The 26,053-nt window shown below is 45.6% G+C and overlaps 1 protein-coding gene across 2 annotated transcripts in view; it reads right to left on the bottom strand.

The window, feature by feature from the left end:
* The window catches only part of PRKCA (protein kinase C alpha), a 255,714-nt gene that overhangs the window by 143,633 nt on the left and 86,028 nt on the right, over positions 1-26,053 (bottom strand). For both annotated transcript variants that reach the window (XM_048487199.1, XM_048487198.1), the window contains exon 3: positions 3,015-3,097. In XM_048487199.1, the coding sequence (XP_048343156.1) occupies positions 3,015-3,097 (83 nt within the window). The remainder of the gene's footprint in view (positions 1-3,014; positions 3,098-26,053) is intronic.

A 26,053-nucleotide genomic window follows, 5' to 3' on the forward strand; every position in this document is an offset into this window, starting at 1 on the left:
GATTGTATTTCAGTGGTTACTGCAATATAAATATTGACTCTGCTAGATCTCTGATAGGCCTGGAAAAAAAGTAGTTCCCTGATCCAGAAAGGAAGTCTAGTAAGCCAGCATTCCTTGTCAAAATTTAAACAAAAAACCCAAATCCCTTGTTATAAGATAGGCAATCTATATAGTCTTCAGGATTGCGTTGTTTTTTAAATCTATGAAGATCTAAGAAAATGTCAATATATTATTTCACTGCGCTGACAAATATATCCTGCTTAAAAGAAAAAAAAATCTAGGGAGCCATTTCCCAGAGCAAAATGTATTTTCTCCAACATTCATCAAATTAGTTCCTGTGCAAAAAGATGTGAAATAGGTAATATCTCTGATTTTCAAAGGGTTTAATTACTCTTTCTATTCCATATTTTTCAAACATCTATTGGCTATAAACTGAAATAAAGCTTTAAATGTATTTCTTAGTTATAAATATGATTTCCTAGTATGGCATTATACAGACAACATCACCCATTATAATGGAAAGCAATCAGTTGACCCAATACACAAGTCAAACATTGCACTAATCAATTGATACGGAAATTTTGAGTTATTCTATCACCTAAGCATGAGTTAGAATTATATTGTTCACCCTCCTACTGGCATTACAACTTTAATAAATGTATCTAAGATTATCTTTGTATAATCTGGAAAGAAAGGCTGTAACAAATCCATTTGCCATAAAATGTTTTGAACAAAAACATTAATATGCCAGATGAATTTATGACGATTTTGAATTTGAGCTCTTTCAAAGAAAAACAATTGAAAAGTTGGTACTGGGAAAAAGGAGGTGTAGTCCATGGCTTTGATCTGAAACATGCCCTAAGTCAGGGGTCGGGAACCTTTTCCCCTCAAAGAGCCATTTGGCTCACCCTCCCCCGCTCACCCCCCCACTTGCTCGCACGCCCCCCCTCCGCTCCCCGCCCACTTGCTCGCTTGTGCCCCCGCCCGCTTGTGCAGGGCAGGCGAAGATGGGCCGGCGGCTCGGCCTGGCCGGCCGCCGGACAAGCACCCGCCTCGCAACCAGCGGGGCGGGCAGGAGGCGAAGCCCGCGGCGCGGCCTGGCCGGCCGCAGGCGAGTGATGCGCCCGCCCTGCTGCTTGCAGGGCGGGCGAAGATGGGTGCGGTGGCTCGGCCTGGCCGGCCGCCGGCCAAGCACCCACCTCGCAACCAGCGGGGCGGGCAGGAGGCGGAGCCCGCGTCGCGGCCTGGCCGGCCGTGGGCGAGTGATGCGCCCGCCCTGCTGCTTGCAGGGTGGGCGAAGATGGGCCCGGCGGCTCGGCTCATGGAGCCGCAGAACAGCGGTGGAAGAGCCGCATGCAGCTCGCGAGCCGCGGGTTCCCGACCCCTGCCCTAAGTGAACAAGAAGATAGATTCCTGATTTTTACCAGTTCCCCCTTCCCACTGCATGCTACTAGTTCTGAGGGATCCCCCAACCCTCAGGAGGGGTGGTAAAAGGAAGGGGAAGGTGGGGAGATCCATATAACAAGCTGAATTCCATTCATAGCTCAAGCATATGTAGATTAGATCCACAAAGGTTCTTTACAGACAGAGCATCTTTTGACTTTTCCATAAACAACAGCTCCTGTACTACTATGAACTTTTTTGAACCACTCAGTTTCCATATAGCACCTTGCCAAAGAGAATGAGGAAACGCTGATTGAAAGGAGAGAAAAAACTCCCAAAGGTCAATTGTATAGGTATGAACTCTTTGCTATTCTTTATAAAGAAATAATTTTACTGTATTTTTTCCAATTTTGAAATATTTTCTCTGAAGACTCTTAAGAGAAGATTGGAGTAAGAAGGGAAAATCATACAAAGGGGCCTCTGGTTTAACAGTGCAGTGAACTAGTTGGGCTCCTTTTTTGGAGTTATCTATGACATCGCAATAAACTGATTTAGGAATTATCAAGAAAAACTGAGTCTTTCTGTCCTGTTCTCCTTGACTATTTCTTGACACTTTCCTGAAACACAAAGATCATGTCTTGTAGTATTTGTTTATGTTGATAATTTGTTTGAGAAGTTAAAGGACTGGCATTAAGAACAATATCTTCAATCTGTTACGTGTATGAATGGTTGAGGTTATATAAGGATCAGTCATCTGTCTGATCCTTAGGTATGCATGGGAATGATTTAGCTTTGCAACTATATTTAGATGGAATTTCTTACTTCAGGGTTTTTGCATAGTTATCAACCAAGAATGCCGAAGTAGTATAAAAACTAATTAGGGTTGCCAGCTCTGAGTTCAGAAATATCATGAGATTTGAGAGTATAAGGTTTAGGGGGTGGGAGGGACCTTGGACGAGTACAACACCAGTGAGTCCACCTTCCAAAGCAGCCATTTTCTTCTAGTGAAGTGGAATAAATGTTTAAAATAAGTAAATAATATGACATCTATGTAGTCTGGAAATCAGTTGTAATTCTGGGTGATCTCCTGCCCATACCTGGAAGATGGTAACTCTTGCATAAAACTTTTGAACAGTACACCTACTTCATGCAGCTGAGGAAGTTGATTGTTTCCACAAAACATTATACCATAACAAACTTGTTAAGTCTCTGGCAACAACAGAGATAAGCTTTGGCTTTTATGTCCATGGAAACCTCATTGCCAATGTGACAGGTTGAATTCCAATAGTGTATCAGACAGACTGAAAAGTCTTCCAAATTACTGGAAACCGATGGCTTACATATCCCAAATACTCCTTTGATAACAAACCATCATTTGTTCTTATTATTAATAAACATAACTTTTTGTTTTGTGTTTATTCTTTTTGTTTCCTCTTATTTCCTTTTTTGCTCATATTATGACTCTCCACTGCTACGCAGAATATGAATTTTAAAAGGTATAGAAAGGGGGAAAATGATTTTAGTATATTAAAACGTGTATGAAGTAACACAGCTGTTGCCAATATTCACCATCATTTCTCAACACAGCAGTGTATCAAAAGAGAGGAGTTGCCAAAATCTGACGTACTTACATCTGTGTCAGGTCCCTTGTCTCCCCCAGGACATGAAAAGGTAACAAATTCATGGCACCTCTTGTGAACCACAAAGCAGCAAACTACAAAGAGCAAAGACAAAAAGTTCAGATGATTATTTATCCATTAAAAGATTAGTGCAAATTCACTTGCATGCAGATATCTAATATGAAATGGCTTAAAACTAATTTAGCTTATAAATTAATTAGTGAATATTCAAGTTATAGACTAATTTGTGTACAAATCTTCTGTGTCTCATCATTAGATATAGCAGACTTTCTTGTAAGCTGTTTGTTTACTACAATATTTTTATAAAACATGACCTCATACTACAGCATGGAAACAGTATATCAGACACTCATGTTGCAATGATCTTTGTAGTGACAATTTAAAAGTGATAAAATTAGATTCATAAAAGAGAAACATTCATTGCAGTGAATTCTACAAAACATTATCATGAGTCATAGGACAACAAAATTGTACACTGCTTTCTGACCTGGGCTCATGTGATAGTTGAAAAATCTTGACATTAGGATTAATTTAGGAAAAATAGAAATGGGGAGACAATTGGTAACTAGTACTGTATTTTACCTTGTAAAAAGCTATGAGCAATGACATTTAAGGTCCCCTTTGGAGTATGCAGTGATGAAGGGCAGCAGTTATGTATATACTAGGAATTCCCAAACTGTGTCCCATCTTCTATGATAGTTTTCACACAGAATAATTAAAGGCCCCTGTGAGCCCTAAAAGAGGTTGTCCACTGCATCTCTACTGAATTGACTGCCCTCATGTTGCTTCTCTCCAGTCAGTCTTTGTTACTGAATTTTGTTGTGTCTTTGCACTGGTTGCAATTTTATCATGCAATCATCCCCAAGGTAGAAATGCTGGAAAGCTACCTTCTCTCATAAAAGGTTGAGTGAGTCTCTCTGCGTGGGTCACAACCATAGGTTTTCTACCTTCCTTTATCAAGAGACACACAGATCACTGACTTACATAGAAACAAAGGGAGTAGGCTGTTCTGACAGACCTTTCCAACACACTGAAATGAAATTTTTATAATTATACTAATTACAGTTTTATACCATATATCAATACATTTAACCACAAATAATTAAAATTAAAAGATGTATGTATTTAGTGTCAGTAAGTTGCTTCCAGCTTATGGCAACCCTATGAAATGAAATTACCTCCAAAATATCCTACCATTAGCAGACTTGATTAAGTCAATCCATGTCATGTTGGGTCTTCGTCTTTTCCTGCTGCCTTCCACTATTCCTACCATTATCCTAGTATTATTACTAGCATTATTTTCCAGTAACCAATGTAACATAGCCTCAGTTTAGCCATTTGACCCTCTAGGGCCATGCTGGCAGGGACTGATGGGACTTGTAGTCCATAACATCTGGAGTGCCAGAGGTTCGCCACCACAGCTCTAGGGACAGTTCAAGTTTGATTTGAGCTAGAACCCACTTTGTCTTTTTTGACAGTCCATGGTATCTATAAAATTCTCCTCCAACACCACATTTCAAATGAATCAACTTTCTTTCAGCTTTCTCTATTGTCTGAACTCTACACAGTAATAGGGAAAACTAGAGTATGGATTTTCTTGATCTTAGAATCATAGAAATATAGAGTTGAAATAAACCACAAAGGCCCTCCAGTCCAACCCCCAGTCATGCAGGAACACACAAACACAACCAAAACGGGTCACCAGTGAGATATCCTTACACTTAAGGATCTTTTATAGCTCCTTCATGGCTGCCCTTCACAGTCTCAATCTCCTTTGGATTTCTTGGTTGCAGTCTCCTTTTAGCTTGATGATTGAGCCAAGAAATAGAAAATCTTAAACAATTTCAATTTCTTCACCATCAGCCTCAAATGTAATTCCCATTACTTTTGTCTTCTTGCTGCTCAGCTGTAATCCTGCTTTGGCAGTTTCTGCTTTAACCTTCATCAGTAGTCATTTCAAGTCTTATGGCTCAATCCAAAGTGGGAGGGGGACCAAATTGCTGCTTGGATGCAGCATGGGCTTGCACTAGTACAAGAGGCGTAGCAAGGGGGGAAGTGCCCAGTGCACTGGTGTGTCTTCTGCCCTGTCCTGCCCGGGAATGCTCCTGTCCCACCTTGGAACACCCTCATCACACCCCCACAGGGGTGTGTGCCCCGTGTGTCGCGCACTCGCAGTCCCCTTGGAGCTACGCCTCTGCACTGGTGATTTTGCACTGGTGATCTCCACTGACATACACCAGAAGTGGGGGCCTCCATGGAGCTACATTCATGTCCAGTCAGATGCTAGCACCCAGGCTTTAGTATGTCACATGCCGGCTTCAGAGTTACTTCTCTATAGTTTTTCAGTATATTATTAAGATTAAGATAAATGTTCAAAGCATAAGACTTATACAAAAGACAGCTTATTGTGGTTTTTCAGTTAGTGTTAGTTGAATTATGACTATACCTGTGCAAAATAATTCTTATATTACAGGGGTGTTTTTGTCGGCTCAAACATTATATTTAAAGAGAAATAAATACTATGTAGTAAAAAGACTTTGGTTTCATTAAACCATGGGTCTTCAAACTATGGCCCTCCGGATGTTCATGGACTATAATTCCCATCAGCCCCTGCCAGCATGGCCAAGTGGTAGGGCTCATGGGAATTGTAGTCTATGAACATCTGGAGGGCCAGAGTTTGAAGACCCCTGCATTAAACTATTTCCTAGCTTGATTTTGTGGATAAGTTTCTTTTTAATAATCTGGTACCACTGATTTATGGTTAGGGACATATATATTTGCTTTGAACTGCTGAACTGTGTCCATGACTACTAACATGAGCAATCCAATGATATCTTTATACAACACATTCTGTTTTTCAACATATAAACTTGTAAGAGCAATATCATGAGTAGGAGTGATCATTTGATGTTATTCTTCCAATTTTTAACTGTGTCTGGAAACATCTAATGTATAAATGATATGTGTTTCGAAGCTTAAGCCCTGCAGGGATATAACTTTAATAAAATAAATAAATAAATTTGATTTCAGAAAAAGTTCCTCAACTATTAGAAGGCAGAGAAACAGTGCTATACACAGTGTCAGGCACATGACTAATTTAATTAATTAATTAACTGTAACATTAATTCCACACAAAGTTATCACCATGATGGAAATGCAAAAGCACCCTTGTATTTCAGAACTGGTCTAATGTCATAGGTCATTTTAATGTTCAGGGTCACTTTACAGCTACTGTGACATTCTATCCAAGAAAAATGTACTGCAAGAACACTATGCATGCTGTGGTCATGCACCAGAACAGAAACAACTTCTGGGTCATTGCTTATGTATGCATCCTTATCCCTTTTTCCTTAATCCCCTCTCCCATAACAATTTATTCAGTATTTGCTGATAATACAAATCTAAAAAAAACTGAGAAACTGTAAGATCTTGTATCATAATAAAAAATAGCGGATTTCAACTACATCACAAAAACACAGCCACAATTTGAAGCATCTCAAGGTGATACAGTATTTTGGGGTAACAGAGGTCCATTCTGCACAGAACAAAGAAGATGTCCCGAGGACCCTTAAAAAGGCGTCGCGGGAAGGAATTCGGCACAGCTATTTTCCCAAGATGTCCTCAGGATGACTTATTTCTGCTCAAGGTATCTTTTCGTGAGAACACTCTTCTCCCCCAAGCCACCTGCAAGACATCTCCTGCCTGGCTGTGTGGAATGCAGAGCTCAGGAGGTGTCTTGGTCAGTTTTACCCTGGTCAGTTTTACCCTCTGCTTGTGCTTGACATTTTGTGTGCAGCTGAAGGGATTCTCCCTGCTGCAATCTGCCGAAGGTTGCCCCAAGATGTTTGCTCTGCAGGCTCTGATCCTGGATGCCTTTGCAGCCTGAAAAGTACATAGTTGTACTCAGCTCATCTTTTTGATTATGGCAACATATAGTTTTCCTATTTTTAAATTTGCTAGCTCCATAGCTATGCAAACAAGCATAAGAGAATCTTAACTGCTCAGAAGATGGGTTTACTGCCCATGGAAAAGCATTGGCTAGACCATGAACCAACTTTCTTCTGTGCAGTGAGAAAAAAGTTACTGTATCATGACCCAGTGTTACTTGGAAGTCTCCCTTCCAAATACTAGCCAGGGTCATGGCTGAGAGTTTATGATTGGCCCAAGGTCACCCAGCAAGCTTCCATTACATGAGTGGAGTTTTGAGCCTGGGTTTCCCAGATCCTAGTCTGACACCTGAAGAACTATACCACTCTGGCTCTAATACACTACTACCAAAAGAAAAAGTAATATTCCCTAAAATATTCCATATGCTCAGCTTCAAATGCTTGTCCTTTTAAAAAATGCCACTATGCCTCTCACAATATTGCTAGCTGTTTTGGGGATATTAGCCAGGCTTCTTAGGTAGAAGGGAGGCTGGCAGAGTCATGGGGGCACAAATTCCGGGGCTGGGGATCCCTGTGTTGATGGGACGGGGTAGATATTGCGGTAGGCGGTGGCCATATGATAGAAGACACACGAGAAGCAATTACGCTCGTCTGCTTTCTGACCTCCGACCTATCCCGAGAAACGTTGGTGGTTGGGATCAGGGATACTCTGCTTCGTCTTTGGTGTTAATTAATGCCAGGTCCATCAATAATAAGACCACGGTACTCCGGGACTTCCTCGGAGCCCAGCAGGTGGACCTGGCATGCATCACCGAAACCTGGGTGCGCGAAGGTGAGACCGTCGCCTTGGGCGAGGTCGCGCCCCCGGGTTTCGCATGCCTTCACCGATCACGAACCCAGGGCCGGGGGGGGCGGTGTGGCATTGTTCATCCGTGAATCTATCGCCTTTAGGGCAGTCCCCGTCCCGGAGATCACCGGCATAGAGTGTGTCGGCCTGGAGTGGTTAGCCCCAGAGAGGTTGGCTGTCCTCCTAGTGTACCGGTCGCCTAGCGCACCGGGAGACAGCCTGCCGTGGCTGCTGGAGGTGGCAGCGGACTGGGCGTTGCAGTTCCCCAGACTTATTGTTCTGGGGGACTTCAACGTCCATGCTGACGCGGCCTCATGCACGGCGGCTGCGGACCTAGTGTCATCCATGGCGACGCTAGGCCTCTCCTTGATAAACTCTGGCCCCACCCATGAGGCTGGGCACACGCTGGATCTGATCTTTGGGTCGGGGTTAGACCTGGTCGTATCCTCTATTGATAGAGTGCCATGGTCCGACCATTTTGCCCTGAGGGTCCGGGTGGACTTGCCGCACCAACCCCGTCTAGGCGACGGGCTGATTTATGCCCGCCCGCGGAGACTCATGGATCCACTTGGTTTCCTGAATGCTCTGCGGGACCCTGAACCCGCCGGCACACTCAATGAGCAGGTGGAGGATTGGAACTCCCGACTCTCCGATGCCATCGAAGTTGTTGCCCCCCGGCGCCCTCTACGCCCCCGCTCTTGGCGCGCTCCATGGTATACAGAGGAGCTGCGCCGTATGAAGCGGGGGCTTAGACGTTTAGAGCGAGCGTGGAGGAAATCTCGTGACGAAGCTGCGCGAACATCTTATAGGACGTTTATGAAAGCCTATGAGATGGCGACGAAGGAAGTGAAGAGGACCTTCTTCTCCTCCTCTCTCGCATCCGCTAGCTCCCGCCCAGCACAATTGTTTCGCATAATTCGGTCATTGACCTCCTTATCGGAGAGATCTTCAAATCCTCAATTGGTTATTAGCTGTGAGGCATTTATGAGCTTCTTTGCGGATAAAGTTGCGTCGCTCCGCCGCGATCTTCCATCCACATTGGATACAATTAGCGAACTGGAGACTCCCTTGCCGTCTTCCGGCCCTTGTTTGGCCCAGTTTTCCCTGCTCTCTGAAGCCGCTGTTGACAGAGCCTTAACTGCTGTTAGACCTACTACCTGTCCTCTGGATCCGTGCCCGTCCTGGCTTGTGAAAACCTGCCGGGCGGAGCTACGACCCCATCTGTTGAGTATAATCAACGGCTCCCTTGAGCAAGGAGTCTTCCCGGATGGGTTGAAGGAGGCAGTGGTCCACCCACTCTTAAAAAGACCATCGTTAGATCCGAGAGATCTGGCCAATTACCGCCCCGTTTCGAATCTTTCGTTTCTGGGGAAGGTAATTGAGAGAGTGGTGTTGGAGCAGCTTCAAGGTTTTCTGGATGACGCATCGGCTTTTGACCCCTTCCAGTCCGGCTTCCGTGCTGGGCATGGGATGGAGACTGTTCTCGTCGCCGTCACGGATACGCTCCGTATTCAGCTTGACCAAGGCGGATCGGCGCTGCTGGTGTTGTTAGATCTCACCGCAGCGTTTGATGTGGTCGATCACGACCTTTTGACCCACCGCCTGGCCATCTCCGGAGTGCGGGGCACTGTCCTTCAATGGATAACCTCGTTCCTCCGGGGCCGGAATCAGCAAGTGAGGTGTGGGGACCAGGCCTCCTGGAAGTGCCCGCTTCAATGCGGTGTACCCCAGGGGGCATTGTTGTCCCCGCTGTTATTTAACATCTACATGCGACCCCTTGCTCAGCTGGTACGGAGTTTTGGGCTGATTTGCCATCAGTACGCTGATGACACACAGCTCATTCTGTTGATGGAGGGGGGAGCAGCCGCCGCCCCTGTGGCTCTACAGCACTGCTTGGAGGCGGTCGCTGGTTGGTTGTGACAGAGCAGGTTAAAACTGAATCCATCGAAGACGGAGATCCTCTCGCTTGGCCGTGAGGGGGGAGGGACCTTCCAGCCGCCGGTGTGGGAGGGGGTCACATTGGCGCCGACCCCCTCCGTTCGCAGCCTGGGGGTCCACCTGGATTTGTCTCTCTCAATGGAGACCCAGGTGGCCCATACAACCCAGGCTGCCTTTTTCCATCTTCGTCAAGCCCGGTGACTGGCCCCCTTCCTCTCCCGAACGGATCTAGCCTCTGTGATCCATGCAACGGTCATCTCCAGATTAGACTATTGTAACTCGCTCTATGCGGGCCTTCCCTTGCGTTTGATCCGGAGATTAAAACTGGTTCAGCATGCAGCTGCACGCTTGCTAACAGGCAGCGCCTCCTGGGAACACATCCAGCCTGTACTGCGGCAGCTGCACTGGCTTCCAGTAGAGTTCCGGATCATCTTCAAGGTGTTGGTGTTGACCTTTAAGGCCATTCGCGGCCTGGGACCATCGTATCTTCGAGACCGCATTACCCCATATGTCCCTGTGCGGCCTCTCCGATCGGCGGAGGCCAACTTACTGGCGGTCCCTGGCCCCTCGGTGATGCGGCTGGCCTCCACACGGGCCAGGACCTTTACGGCCTTGGCCCCCGCCTGGTGGAACGCTCTCCCACCAGCTGTCCGGGCCCTGCAGGACCTTGGGGAGTTCCACAGGGCCTGTAAGACGGAGCTGTTCCACCGGGCCTTTGGAGGAACCAGCCGCTAATGGTGCCCCCCCCGGCCCTCAACACCTGGGCCATTAACCATCTGATGAGACTCGCCATGCCTCCCTTTTTTCGTGGGGAGGGAGGGACTTTATGTTATTGGATTGCTGGACGCCACCTCACACTCAAATTTAAATTCAAATTTTTGAATTTTTAAAACTGGACTAAGACTTGGAAATTTTTATCGCTGCTTTTATATGTTATCATTTTATATTGTATTTTATATGTTGTGCACCGCCCAGAGCCCTTTGGGGATGGGGCGGTATAAAAGTTTAATAAAATAAATAAATAAATAAATATTGCATGGATAAAATGGAGTCAATGGCACAAACCGTTTTCAAGGTATTAAAATTAATCATGAATATATTTCCTCCACAATCCCTTCACTCAGTATTTAACTATGCATTTTCAAACCGTTTGTTTAATTGCTTTTCTCCTTAAACATAGCTTTTCATATTCAAAATGCCATTTGTTTTATGGAGTGGGGAGGCTAATAAAAGTTATGGTTCCTCTGTGACCATGCTATGTTCAGCTAGAAATAAGATTTGAGATTATATAAATGGAGTAACCAATTAAAAAGGGTACAATGCACAATTTCATAGCACGGAAATGATAACTTTTAAAAAGTTTTATCTGAGCTCAGCAATGGCATCTTTGAGTAAAGTGAACAATATGCAATACTTCTTATCAATCCAAAACTTCTATTGATATAACAACATAAAACACATCATTTATAAATTTGTTAGCATATAAAATTGTGCTATATCATATGTATGGAATTTAAAAGATAAATCTTTGTTTTCTATAAGAAAAATAGTCAAGTATATTTCAGCTGCTTTCAAAATTCATGCTAAAGCTTTGGTACCTCTTGGTTCTGAATTTTAATTATAAACATCTTAAAACACCTGGATCACAGATTTTTTAAAATATGCTTGTTTTCTTTTATGTTTTCTTTGTATTGTTTTTAGCACCTAAACATTTTCCTTTTTTATAAAGCGAAATCAGCTTCAGTGGTAAAGTCCAACAGCCAATGGACTTTTGGGATAGTCCTAAAAGGAAGTATGTATAAGTATGCATGTGTGAATGTATAAGAAACACTGCAAGTATACCAAATATATGAGAAAGAATTACAAACTGCTTTACCTTATACTACCCAGCATTTATATGTTTAATCTTTGCTATCTGATAGGTAGGAAAAAATAAAAGTCAAATGTAGTAAACTAATATTGTAATAGGCAAAGAAAACTGGCATATGTCTACAGAATACCCAGGAATTATCAATGTATCTAATTCTCAACATGGCCCTATCTGAGACTACTTCAGTCCAGAGACTGAATGGACAAGACAGATGTTTCCACAAACCTGAGAAAAGCCTCATGATTGCAGAAAGAATCTAAAATCTAAACAAACAAAGAACATGGAGGGGGGTAATCCCCTCAATAATAGAAACAGCATCTGTACCTTTGAGGAAGAATTCCCTTTGCAGTAACCATTGTAGGGTTGCTAAGGAACAACAACAATATTGCCAGCCTTCAAGCCTTGGTTTCTTTCAATAAAAGGCAGAGAAAGGATCAGGATTTTTCCCATGGATATTTTGGCCCTTGAGGGTGGATTTATGGGGCCTGGCCTGACAACAACCACTGACAGGTCTGGCTGCTTACAGTGTTGTGTTATGATTAGAGTTTCAGACAAGGATCTGGAAGATGCAGATTTGAATCCCCACTTTGCTCTGGTTGTAGTGCTTCTGTTGAACCAGTCAAACACTTTCATCTTAACCTATGTCAGGATTGTTGGAAGGATAAAATGGATAAAAGGAGAATGATGCAAGCTCCTTTGTGTGTGTGTTGAGTGCCCTCAAGTCTCTTCCAACCTATGGTGATCTAATATCCTCTAAAACATTCTACTAGGAATAGACTTGCTCAATGTCCTCTAAAACATTCTACTAGGAATAGACTTGCTCAGCTCTTGCAAACTGAGGGCTGGGACTTCTGTGATTGTATCAGTCTATTTCATATTGGGTATTGCTCTTTTTCCTGCTGCTTTCAACCATTCCTACTGTTATTGCCATTTGCAGTGATTATTTTCATAATGTGTCTAAAGTATAATAGTTTCAGTTTAGTCATTTAAGTTTCCAGGGACAATTAAAGCTTGATTTGATCTACTTATCTATCTTTCTGGAGGTAAAGCATCCTTAAAACCTTCTCCTTTGAATGATTCTGCTAGGAGTTTAATCTTTTGACAGAATCTAAATCCTTTATGGTTCTTTAGGTTCCCATAAATAAAGACGAAGATAAACTGCAGTTAAAAGGTAGGTTGGCTGGTAGATAGGAAGGAGGCAAGGAAGTAGGGAAAAGAGAAATGGTATTTGGTGCTGCCAGGAATAAAGAAAGAAGAAATAGTGAGGGAAGGGATACAGGGGGAAATAAGATTTCCCCTGCATGTCTTTGTCATAATCTATTGGTATAGATTATGTTGCAAAACAAAACTAAACTCTCCTGGATTTTTCCAGTACCTCTAGATTTCCCAATTTGTCATTGGAAAGTCCTTAGACATTTTCATGCTGCACTTAAGAAGTGGTCCACTCATTCTAAAAGAGAAAATATTTCAAAGGAGGTTTTTTTGCCTAGTGCTTCCCAAAATTTCCCAATTTTCCCATCAGAAAAATTGAAGTATTTTTCTCAACCAAGTACTGATTTTTAAGATTCTGATATATCACGTGGAAGTGTCTGAAGTGATAGCACAGCAGCACAGCATTGGTTGCATTAAGACCTGAAATTCCCATACAGGATACATTGAAAAGATTCAAGTCTGAGAGGCAAGGTCATCTAAGTGGAAGAGACTGGCTCAGTTGGCATATAACCTGTTCAAATCTCTGCATTATCCTTCTGTAATTGAACCCAACTTTGAAACTTTAATACAGGCTTCAGAAGCTTTCTGGACACAGTCTTACCCTTCACCATAAACAGCATGCCTGGGCTATGATCTCACATATCTCTTCTTATGCTGATTCAATTCACACAGCACTGCATTCACACAACTAACCAGAAGAGCACTATTACAGTACAAAACAGATACAAAGGTGGCTCAGGTTAGGTTATACTCAAGCTTCAGGATTCAAACTTCTGAATATAAGGAAGTTGGACTATATGACAGTTATAATTAGGGTTGCCAGAAGCCTGCTTATAGTGGGAGGACTCCTGCTAAAAATCCCACCCATCAGCTAATTGATTTTCCAAAGATGGGAGAAAAAGTAGTAGTGGCACTCTGTGGTAACCATAGAGACTAGGAAGGAAAATCACAGAGAATCACCTGCGCTGCCTATCCTTAAAAGCTGATATGCATGCTCCAGCCATGTGGAGTTCTACAGGAGAAGAGGGGAAGGGAAAGTGGGTTCAGCTGTCTGCTGGCCAGACCCTCCCTTCTCATATTGTAGATGGCAGCGCTTGTAGGTTGCCAAATCCTGACAAGCGCCCACAAGCACAGTTACCCAGCCAGAGGCTGGTCTGAGCCAGCAGCCACAAGTCTTAGCAAGAGGGGGTGGGTGACCTTGGTTGTAGCAATGAGTTACCAGATGCCTCCAGCACAGAACCTCATTGCATTTCTGGACAATTGCCCTTCCCCCCACACCTCCTAGGTATTGTGATGCCTGCTTGCTCTTTGAAGTGGGGCTAAGCAGCCCACTGCTTCGAAGCTTGGCGTGCACATGGCATTCGTAGGCAATCTTCGGTGCAGTGCTTTCTCAGGCAACAAGAAAAGGTGCCTGCAAGAGGTGCCTTATTCCCCTGCCCTATCGTTATCACCACGGCCTTACTGAAATTTTTAATCACCATCTGTGTCAAATTTTTTTACATTTTAAACGTTTAGTATGAATTGTATTTATTGCATTTTACATGATGGCAGCAGCTCTGAGCCCTGAAGGAGAAGGGGGGGGGTATGTAAATATAATATATAAACAACCAAACCCCAAGCCAATACCAAGGATAGGCTCAGCCAAAGATGCTGTGAGAGGGTTGAGAACTGTAGCTGTTATCAACTACAGTTGGGTTTCTGTGCTGCTGTAAACTGAAACTTTCCCTGTGCTGATTAGTTGTGACAGTTTCACAAACAAGAGGCGTTTGGGTGTGCAGTGCAGAAGTGGTGAAAAATGAAACAGACCCCCTCCAGTAGATCCTTCCCTAGAGTTGTTCTCCCATCTTGTTATCTGGCAGCAAAATAAACTCTACAAAAGCACATGTTTAATTAACTGGGGATGGAGGGAGTCGAAGTGTGAGGGGCTGTTTTTAATGAAAGTTTCACTCAAGTCAAGATGTGTAAAATAAAATATATTTTAGATATCAGGGTAAGTTGGTGATACATAGAAGGTTTCTATGATAGGCCGTTTCCGCACGGCCCCCCAGGCGCCTCCACGCCGGCAAGAATTCTGCTGGTGTGGAGGCGGAGGCCGTTCGCATGCAAGCATGCAGACGGCCTCTGGAGAGGCCGGCAGACGGCCGGCAGACGGCCTCTTCCCCCTTCCCTTTCCCATTTACCTCTCATGTCGCCGTCCTGCGGGCCTCCTAAGCCCCGCCCACGCTGCCCTCTGACCTCCAGGGGTCGGAGGACAGCGAGGGAGGGACTTAGGCCAGCAGGATGGCGACACGAGAGGTAAATGGGAAAGGGAAGGGGAAACAGCGTGTTCCCGGCGGTGCTGTTCGCACCGCGCCGCCGGGAACACGCTGTTGAGGGAAACACAACCCTTTAAAGGGTTGTTTTTCAGGGCGGCCTGACACCACCCTGGGGGAGAGGGAGCGGAGTCAGGTCGGCGCTGCTGCGTTGCAGCAGCACCGCCTGTGCGAATGGCTCCCTGGGGGTGGCGTATTTCCCGTCCCCAGGGCGCCATTAAAGGGCCGTGCAGAAACGGCCATACTTTACCCTGTCACTGCAGGGCAGCAAGTATGCATGAACTGGCATAAATGGAATTAAAGTGAAATAGCTGTTTTCATTATCTGATTAGTTAAGTATCTTGTTTTGCCAATGCCTGTGGTCCCTTCTAATGTTCTGGATCTTGAAATACTGTACATCTCAGAAATACCATTTTCCAGAAAGCTGAAATAGTTGGCATTTTCCCACTACTTGTAACTATTATTGTTGTTTAAATTACAGGGGGCATCTGTCTTCTAACTAATCTTGTGGGTCCCCTTAAGCTACTGTTGTAGAAAGCTGCATTGATGCCTAAAGTTGTCCCCATAACTCTGTTCAAAGCCCCTGTAACCCACCCCCCCACCCCACCTGAATCTTTTTATTATTTCTTTCTGTGCCTGACTTATGTCTTAGTGGATGCTCCTTCCCTGGGTGTCTATTGAGTGAGTATAGCATTGAGGGGTATTTTTCTTTCTTTCTGGGGCCCTTTTCTAACAAGTCTAGTGGGGAAAGGGGGAAAGGAGGGTCACTGGTACAGCTTGGGGGCTTTTTCTAGTAACAGGAAACAAAACAATGCTCAGGAGAACACTGACTTAAGCAAGAGAAGGATATTTTCCATATCTGTGCTTAAAAGTTGTCTCCTAACTGCCAATCACATCACAGCACAGAGTAAGGCTGGTAACTTGCTGATGGAACCTAACTTACAATCAAGGGTGAACATTGCATGGCAACATCACTTTGTTTCCCATCCTTGAACTCTGAGATCACAAAGTGCAAACAAAAACATGCCATGAGTGAACAACAGTTGAAGGCCACTAACGACAACAAACAGAGCTTGTTCAAACAGATCTTGTCCAAACACAGACACTGTACATAGACCAAAAGAAAAGACACTGCAGTGCTTGAATGCCCAGAATTCTCCTCACAGATCACCACTCTCGTGGCACTAGATGTCCAACAGAACTCCCAATGTCAGAAAATGGGGACCCTGCACATAGAAAGCTAATACCTCAAACTATAAGTTCAAGACTAGTAGCACCTTAGAGATCAACGAGATTTTGGAGGCATGAGGTTTTGAGAGTCTAAGGCCGTTTCCGCACGGCCCAAATATGAAGCCTTAGGGACGGCAAAAATGCTGTCCCTAAGGCGCCATTCACACAGGCAGTGCTGCTGAAACGCAGCAGCGCCGACCTGGCTTCCCTTCACCTCCCCCTGCAAAAAAAATTCAAAAGCTGCCTTCATTTTGAAGAGATTAAAAAAGCAAATATTTTTCTAGCAAAAAAATATGACGTAATATAGCGATCCTATACAGTTACCCTCATGAAATCAAGGGTGGTTGAAGTGTTTTGAATTAATGTGCATAAGGACAGCTGTTATACTGTAGAAACCAAAGATATGAAAAACATGTTATTTGCTAAAGGCATTTCATTCTTTGAGGGGTTTTTTTTAAGTGTTCTCTCTTCAGGAAGTCTCTGGTTTCTTTATAATTATTGCTTTTGTAGTCAATCTGCAAAATCAAGCAGGAAACAAGTTATCAGTGCTCTGACTAGAAATATCTTAACAGGTTCCAGCTTGAAAGTATTTTATTATGAGACAGCAATTTTTTAAGCAAAGAAAATGCTGCTAAATCTATAAAAATTAGGCAGGAAAAAGTGACTGAAATGCAGAGACAAGAAAAAGTAATTTTGGAACCACATAATTAGCTTGTTATTCAGAACATGAACTCTTAAGATCCAATGTCCTGAATCTCCTATATTCAAAACACAAACTGTTTCGTATAAAAACTCTTATGGGATCAACAGGTTCAGTAAACACAAAAGCATTTACTGTACCTATTTCCAGATCTTGTGCTGTTTGTATTCACAGTAAATTAGCAGTTCACCAAGCATTACTCCAGTTCAGTCTGTAACAATGTAAATGGGGCTTTCTCCATGGTTAGTGAAGAATAGCCAGGTTCATGATACCATGAAGATATCCAGCTTGTTCCACAGATAGATATCTATCAAGGCATAGGTTTTCTTTACTAGCCCTACATTGTCAGGCATTATAATGGGTTTTCTATACCTACAGGAAGTTTCACTATAGAAGTTAAGAGAATTATTTAAGCAGGGAGCATCCAGAAAGTGAAAGAAAGAGGAAGTACAGGAAGAAAAGAAGAAAAGGGACACTCTGCTTTTATTCCCTTCCCCTCAAGTTCCTTGTAATTTCATTTGACAGGACCACATTTTGAGATATATCATTAAAATGTTGGCATTTTTATTTTGTTCAGAGTGTTAATGCAATACCTGCAATATAGTTTATTTATTACATCAATCTACTGAAGTCCTTGAGTGACTCAGTTTTGAGAAAGAGCAAAAAGTTATCCATTCTTCTACTTCACAAGTCCTGAATCTTTTGATCCCTTATTAATCTTTTCAAAGTTTATTTATTTATTAGAAGATTTGTATACCACTCTTCCTTTTTTGGTTCAGTTGATGAAGGTTGTGCAGTTACAAAGGACTTGCATAAATTTACCTTGACATATTTGTAAAACATGATTTCACAAAATAGCTGTTTCACCTACTCTGCCTTCCTGCTCAGTCCAAACAGACATTACAGACCAAGTCCAGGACTGAGCTCAAACATACCACAATGCACAGAGTTCAGCTTATAACTAACAAGGTCATTTTTGCATATGATGCTTAAAACTGGATTGTGCATTTCTTATGTATACTTGCTTTCCTATTTCCATATGACCAATTACAATGAACCTTTTATTTCACATTCTTCTCCCTCTAACCAGATACTGCATCCCAAACAAAAAGTCATCCTGCTATCATCAGCAGAGATCCAGTTATCAGGCTATTGCTGTCTCGATTCCTCCAACTGCTTTTGCACTTGATTTTTATCACAGAACCAGGCCTGGGTTCGTCTTGTGTTCTTGAAATTGAAAGACAGGTAATAAATTTTCTAACATCAGGTTGGATCCAGCACAAAATTTCCACATGCTTTACAGCACAAGCAGAAATTTAAGAAAAAGAACGCAGCAGCTGCTTGAGCAAAGTCAGCCTTCTTGTATCCTGAGTTGCAAAGTGCAACCAATGCTGGGCACTGTAATATATGGGAGGAAACAGCTATGAGTTACACAAAATACTGTGCAAGCACTGTATATGTTTCTACTTGTGCATTAGTGGATCCAAGAAGTGCTGTCCCAGGATCCTGACCTGGATAGCCCAGGCTATCCTTATATCATCCAATCTTGCAAGCGAAGCAGGTTTGGCCTTGGCTAGTATTTGGTTGGAGGACCACCAAGGAAGTCCAGGGTTGTGATGCAGAGGCAGGCAATGGCAAACCACTTCTGAATGTCTCTTGTCTTAAAAACTCCACAAGGTCACCATAAGTCAGTTGTGACTTGTTAGCAAACAAAAAAAAGTACAGCAGTTATATAGTTCAGTGATAAACCTTGGAATCTAAGGCCCTTTCCGCACGGGCCATAAACAGCGCCCTGGGGACGGCAAAAACGCCGTCCCCAGGGAGCTGTTCGCACAGGGGGCGCAGCTGCTGTGCAGCCGCGCCACCCTCGCGCCTCCCGAGCGGGGCGAAGCCGCTGGTTTCCGACCTCGCTTCCCCATGTGAACGGCAGCGGCTTGAAGGCGCCATCCCTCCCCTCTCTGACCGGTTGACCTACCGTCTCTGCGGCCGTCCGGCGCATCGCCAAGGCCTGGGGACACGCCCCCCCTGCCCTGCGACAACGGAGCAGTCACGCAGGGCAGGGTGTGTGTGTCCCCAGGCCTCGGCGACGCGCCAGACGGCCGCAGAGACAGTAGGTCAACCGGGCGACGGCGCTCAGCAGCGCCGTCTTCCCAGTGGTTTCTGGGACCGTTCGTGTGAACGGTCCCAGGGGGGTTGGGTCGGCATCGTGTACGCCGACCCAACCCCCATCGTGGCCATGCGGAAACGGCCTAAGAGTCTCAATATGCCCCAAATCTTTTCTTACCCATATTTTGTACTTTAGGAGTATTATTTGAGAAGGTGATGTAATATGGTACAGGACATCAGGTAGTATGGGCTGAAGGGCAGCAGACATATTATTTTTGTCCCTGTTTGTAATGCAGACCATGTAGCAATCGAAAAACCCAAAGTTCTTGAAGGCAGCAACAAAAAAAGCAAGATTTTTTTTTTGTGGAGGCTGTACCACCACTTCATTTATTTTGATTATGCACTGAACAGTCCATAGACAACTCAGTGAACTTCTTCCCTGTATAGGTAATTTGTGCTGCTGCTCAGAGCTCCTTTCAAACAGACACATAGTATAGGTCTTTATTTGAAGAAGCTATTGCTTTTGTAGAAGCTTTGTCCCCTTTTCTTTCAGAATTCCCATTGTCAAACATGTCTGGTGGGGAAAACTCATCCACACTTTCACATTCCTGGAAAGTTCTTATAATTGCTGCTACTACTTCATGCCACTACTACTCCTCACAAAAACTGCCACATACTAGACTCGCATGAGGCAGCACACTGTGCTTATTTGAAAAGTGGGAATTATTGTGAAGAACATGCAGTTTGTCAAATGACTAATGGCAGAACATGTAATGGGGGAGGAACGGGTCAGTAGTGGTGATACAAAAGTCAACCAATCCAGTGAGAGATAACTCCATGTAGAGACACGGAATTATATGCAGATTTTAACCACTTCACAAGCACTCACCAAGCAAGTCAAAAGGTTTTTGGCAGTCCACCTCTGAAAAGACTATACAACAATTACTGTGGATTCTCCAAGAATCATCATCAACATACATGTTTTAAAAAATTAAAAGTTGTATCATTCTAGACAAAAAATATGAATGGGATGGTTTGGGAGAAAGTAACTCTAACAGGACTTTTTCATTATGAGAAGATACACACAGGCTCCTAAGATTTTTGGGATCTAGGTTCATTCTGAACTATAAACTTTTCCCTCAATTACCGGGTGTTGTCTTAATTCTATATCCCATTGTTTTAATTCTGTTTCTCTTTCAGCTTCTCTCTCTTCACTTATGCTATTCAGGTCAACTATAATTGTCTTTTTCCTTTTAATTTCTCAAGTTCTATCTCTTGCTTCATCTTTCAGATTTCTACTTGGCTGGTATTCAAAACGTCTAGTGTATCCTGTTTAAGTTTAGCCGTAGAATGGTTAATATTAGAGGCACAAGGAAGTTGGCTCTGGAATTTAGTTTGGGCCAACACCCAGCAGACTCCTCAGCAAAGACAAAGATCCCTTTGGTTTTGCAAATCAAATTTGATGACAGCACCCTAGATGTCCCAGCCATTGGAGAATGTGTCAGGACCACCATTGGACAGTTTGAACTTTCTTTTGTTGTGGGACTGAGGCGCGGGAGCCTCAGGATATAACTCAAGGAAACAGCCCGTCTGATAAAGATAACTGGATGCCGTAGCAGGTCCACCCAGTTCTATGAATGGACCTTCTCCGCTCTCCATTTCAGCACCGTCGTAAAATCTCGTGGAAAGACGCTTGACAGCGAGATTTCATGATCCCATTCACAAAAGTTGTAATTGTATCTTTCTTTTGTATTTACGATTCTTTATTGGTGTAAGGTAAGGGACCTAACCCCTTACCTGCCCCTTTGCCCCCTTTTGATGTGTGTGTATAAAAGTTCTTGCGCTTGGCTACAAAAGCGTGATTCCCCTGCCCGAGCTGGAGCAACCACTTCCGAATAAAATACTTTGCTTTTGAAGAACACCGGCTTCCTGAACCTCACTACGTTGCCTGAGCTGAAATCACTTAATGTCACCCGAGCAGCAGCGGTAACAAATACACTGTGTCTGAATACCACAGCTATGGAACTGATTTGTAACAAACTCTTTTTTCCTACTGAGTGGATGCACAAGAACTCGTAAGATTGTTGGGATCTAGGTTTGTTTTGAACTATAAACCTTCCCCTCTGTTTCCAAGTTTTCTACAGGTAGTAAGTGCATAGGCTTAGTGTCTGCTGATGTGAGATAAGTTTTGTGAAGCACAAGAAGATAATGAAGCACAAGAAGATAATGAAGTTGCACTTACCTGTAATTGTTGTTCATTGAATGTCTTCTATGCAGGCAAACATGGGATAGCGCAGGCACAGAAAGGCTCCAGAGAACTGACCAGACAGCTTCCAGAAGCTTCAGTGCACTTGGAGGGCTCTCCCCACTCTCCTCCAGAGTTGGGAGGGGGCTGGTTTCCCACTCAAGTGGTCACATGAAAGGAGGTGGAGACAGCACTTTCCACAGTTCTCCCTTCACCACCATGGAAGAGCACCAATTAAGTAAACAGCAGCCCACAATGAAGAAAGGAGGGAGTGATGTGCAGCTGCACAGAAGACACTTGACAAACAAGTTACAGGGCGTTTTCGCACACACCGTATGTTGCAGATCTGGCATGCGAGGTCGTCGCCGTATCACACATTTTTTTGCACACACTTAAGCCGAAATGTGTCCCGACCCCCTTTCTGTTCCACATTCCAGCCGTTGTTCTGCATTTTTCCTGTCGCTCGATACTTGTGCAACTTTCTTGGAAAACGCAGTTTCCCCCCAGAATTTGGTGCCTAGTTGCGAAACAAAAGTGGAGCGAAAGTGGATCAGGCGGCAGCGAGGGTTTACGCCCACCGTGTGACGAGATTTGATCTATCCAATGGGAGTGCGACGGGGCGTTCTTGCTGCGCGCGCACATTCCTTTGTTCCTTTTGCATCTCACTCGACTTCCCCCCCTCGTCCCGTTTGGTCGTGTAAGCCTTGCAGCTCGACCCACCGAGGCCTCGTGGCCCAGCATGGTGACTCGTCAGCTCGTCTCCTGCCCCGTTACCGCGGTGCAACGTTTCGAGCATTCTCGGTAACAGGATGGGAGGGAACTTCGACGCGCACAAACAATCCGCCGCCATTTCGGGTAAGGGTCCTGGTAGGGGCGTATCATGGCGGCCGGAGGAGACGAAGGACCTCATTGCCGTGTGGGGGGGAAGAGGAAGTTCAGCGCTCGCTGAAGTCCACCTACCGCAACTTGGACGTATTTGAGAGGGTGGCAGTTGAAATGCGCCAAAGGGGGCACAACAGGACGTCCGTTGAGTGCAGGACGAAGGCAAAGACTTTGAAAAGGGACTTTAAGCGGATACACCAGCACAACAACACTTCAGGGAATGGGCCTCGGACGATGCCCTTCTATGAGGAGCTCGAGCAGATGTTGGGGGGGACAGGACGATCAACCCCCCACATCAGCTCCGGGCGACAGAGTGCGTGGTGACCGCTTCTGAAGACGCAGCCGCGAGGGATTCCACCAGCGTGGGGAGCAGAGACTTGGAGACCATAGACACGATACCCCTGCAGGTTTCCACCCCATCCCCTACATCCCAGGGTGAGTTTTCCTATACTTCTGCCTGATACCCCCGGATGCAGCGCTTGCTCTGTTGTGCCTCTATTGTGATGGGGCACTCCAGACTCTGCACGCTTTACTTCTGGGGGGGGGGGGTTGCCAATGCTTGCATTCCCGCTGTCGCTGTTGTCGCACAGTGCTGCGGACTTTAGGGTGAATCCTCAATTGTCCCCTCGCTCCTCTTTGCCCAACGTTTCTGCACGCAGCTACTGAACTTTTACGCTTTTCGCCAATAGTGTCCACCTCTGAAATCAGCAATTCTCCTGAGGACGATGCCACGCAGATCCCTATGTCGCAGATGAGTGGTGAGTTCATTGGCTGTTTAACCTGCTGGTGTAAGGCCATGCTTTGTGGGGTTCCCAAGACATCCCTCCATCACAGTGCGCCAAAAATGGGGACGGGTTAAGGAACACAGCTGCTCATGATGGAATTTCCCCCAAAACAGCAGTGCACTTTCAATGGTTTCCTTCCAGGAGAACGATGCAGGGAGCAATGGTCCCTCACGGCCTTGGCGGGCAGGTGCCTCCTCAAAACACTCTGCACCACGCGGCCTTACCCTTCAATGTGTGCCGGGGGATGTGGGCGGGTGGACCAGCCACGAAGAGCACAAGTGGAACTTTGCCTGTGCATCACTGTGCGCGCTTGCTGTGAGCAGAGGAGATGGGCAGAGGAGTTTCACATCATCATGTTCCCCTTAGCTTCAGCCTTGCTCTGCCAGCACAGATATGTGCTTGCTTTTTGCAACATTTGCATGCAGCACAGACATGCTAGTTTTGGGTGTGGGGAGGGTGGGGAACATTTGATTTTCTGACCTGTGTGATAACCAGATCAATTTTCCCTGCAAATGCAGGTATGGGAGCATTGTTTGAAATAGCGGTCTTGAAACTCTGGCCAAACATCTGTTCATACGGTGCGGTTCAAGGGAGCGCGGCCACCTTACAAAGCTTGCTGGTGCTTTTCTCCCTGCCGTGGTGTGCATGAGCATCTGGATGGCCGTGGCTTGAAGACCCATGGTTCACTGCCAACACGGGCAGTGTTTCACGTCTTTTTTTCCAGAAAGCATGTGAGGCCACCACAATGAGAAGCCTCTAAGCCATTGGATGTTAGTGCTGCGTGTCTGCCCCCTGCCAGGATGGTGTGCATCGGAACGATTGTGCGGCCAAACACCCTGCAGCAGGCAGCACTCACAGCACAATGCGTTAGTGCTTTTCCAAAAGGAAGAAAAGTGATGAGTGCGCCCTCATGTTCTTTCTCCTTCATGGCAGCTCTCTTTGCAGACACCTCTGGTGACATGAATGATGTCCTTGACCATCCTATTGCTGGCAGTTTTGGTGCCAATGAAGGTGCGTTGAAAAACAAACCCCCACCCCACCCCAGCGATTTTTGTGATAGACACTCTGGCAGCATCGGACACCCACTCCATTGCACGCCCAGAAAAGACCCTATACTGCAAAACTGAGCTGCTCATTACTGCGTCCGCTGAGCTCCCACTGCTTGAGTCTCACTGTAAGTGCTAGGGGTTCTGATTCAGCTTCTCTGCAAACCCAGGGATACCTATGCAGATCTGCTCATGTGCTCAACAAGAGAGTGTGTCTCCCTCCATGCGAGCCTAGGGTAGATGACAGTTGATTCATAAAAGTTCCTTCCATAACCTGGCTATTCATTTTGCTTCTTTGCACAACAATGTCCTCTTACAGGCTCCACACCCATGACCATGATGGAACTGACTTCACCAGAGCGGAGAATGACTGTTGAAAGGCGGCGTGTGCGACGGAGTGCTCGCTGACTTTGCAAAGGCCATGGTGGAGCAGGGAGAGGCCAAGGCGATGGAGAGGAGGCGCTTCGAGTGGTAGGCGTGGGAAGGGAGGTGGCGTCATTCATGCAGAGCCGCGCAGAGCAAAACAGCGAGCTGTCATCGCTGAGGCTGGCCATCGACAGGGGGAATGACATAATGCAGACCCTTGTGATGGCTTTGCTGCAGCGCATGGGCTCCTCGGGTGGCAGGGGGGCTGGGGGTTCATTGGGCGCCTCTGCTCCTGAGGTCGCATCACACACCTTGCCTGCCCCAGCGTTTCAGCAGTGCCTGCCCACTTGTGCAATTTCTGGCCCAGCTGCAAACCTCAGTGGAGATGTGGCAGAGGTGACTTACCCCACTCTGGCTGAGGACACCGAGTTGGAGTCCTGTGTGGGCGCCACGGCGCCCCTTCCATCACAGGTGGAGGACCTCATGATGGTTGAGGAGACCTCTGAGCTGTGCGGCACTCAGTTGGCTTGCCAAGAATCACAGCCAATGCGCAAGCGCGTGAGGAAACCCAAAGCCAGAATGGACCTATGAGGACCCATCCCCCCCCCCTGTTATTTCTCTGTCTGCCTCCACCACGGGCAAGCCCCCCCTGCTTTTACATAGGTTAGCGATGCGCGTTTAAGCATCAGAGTTTAATTTGTTTTATGTTTTATAAAACGTTACACATGCCTGTCCTCTCTGGTCGGTTGCCAGGAGAGGATGGTCATGACAAGGCAACAATCCTCTGCTTTTCAGAGATGTAACCAGCAAGCGATAATAAACCATGTGCCCGAACATTTGTGAAAATTACCATTGCCTTTATTGTGTGAGTTAAGCAATTCATTAAAAGTAAAGACAGCTGAGGGGTGCGGGAGATGGGTTAGGGAAGTTTGGTGCTTGTTTCGCTGGATACCGCACCATGTGGTTTGCCGGCCTTCTCTGCAGCCCTCCGCTTCTCCAGGAGCCTCCTGGCGGCCCCCTTCCTCCTGTTCATCCACTTCTCAACCACAGCCAGCCTGCGCTCCAGATCCTTGTCTGAAGAGTGTGGAAGATGTAACACAGTGAAAACTTTAGATGATGCAAGGCGCGGGGTCTGGTTTCTGTGTCGTGTGTCCACATTTCCCACCCCCCCTTCAGAGCTTGGCAGTACCGCCAACCATCCCGCTCCATGCAGATCATTCTGCTGCCGCAAGCCGCTTATTCCCCACCCCCACCGTTTTCCTAAACTCACAGTTGGCATCCAGCGATGGCTCTGTCTGAGTGCCAACTGCACGTGTCGTGGTTTCTGATGCAGAGCGCCCTGCTGTGCTCAGAGCCCCCCCTGGGTCCCCAGACATTCCTGGCAAACATGGAGAGATTGCAGAGCCAGTTAGCATTGGAAGATGCTGTACACAACTCTCAGAAACATGGGCAACGTTGGAATCCCGCGACACGACCGGTCCCCCAGAACATGGCACTCTGGGTGACAAGTAGGCTTACCCTCATCTTCACTGCACTGCAGCTGGGTGGCCCCCTCGCTCCTCTCCTCCTTGGTTTTGGTGGTGGGTGAAGCTGCTCCTGAAGGG

The sequence above is a fragment of the Sphaerodactylus townsendi genome, linkage group LG03 (genome assembly GCF_021028975.2).
Source record: "Sphaerodactylus townsendi isolate TG3544 linkage group LG03, MPM_Stown_v2.3, whole genome shotgun sequence".
NCBI classification, from domain to species: Eukaryota; Metazoa; Chordata; class Lepidosauria; order Squamata; family Sphaerodactylidae; genus Sphaerodactylus; species Sphaerodactylus townsendi.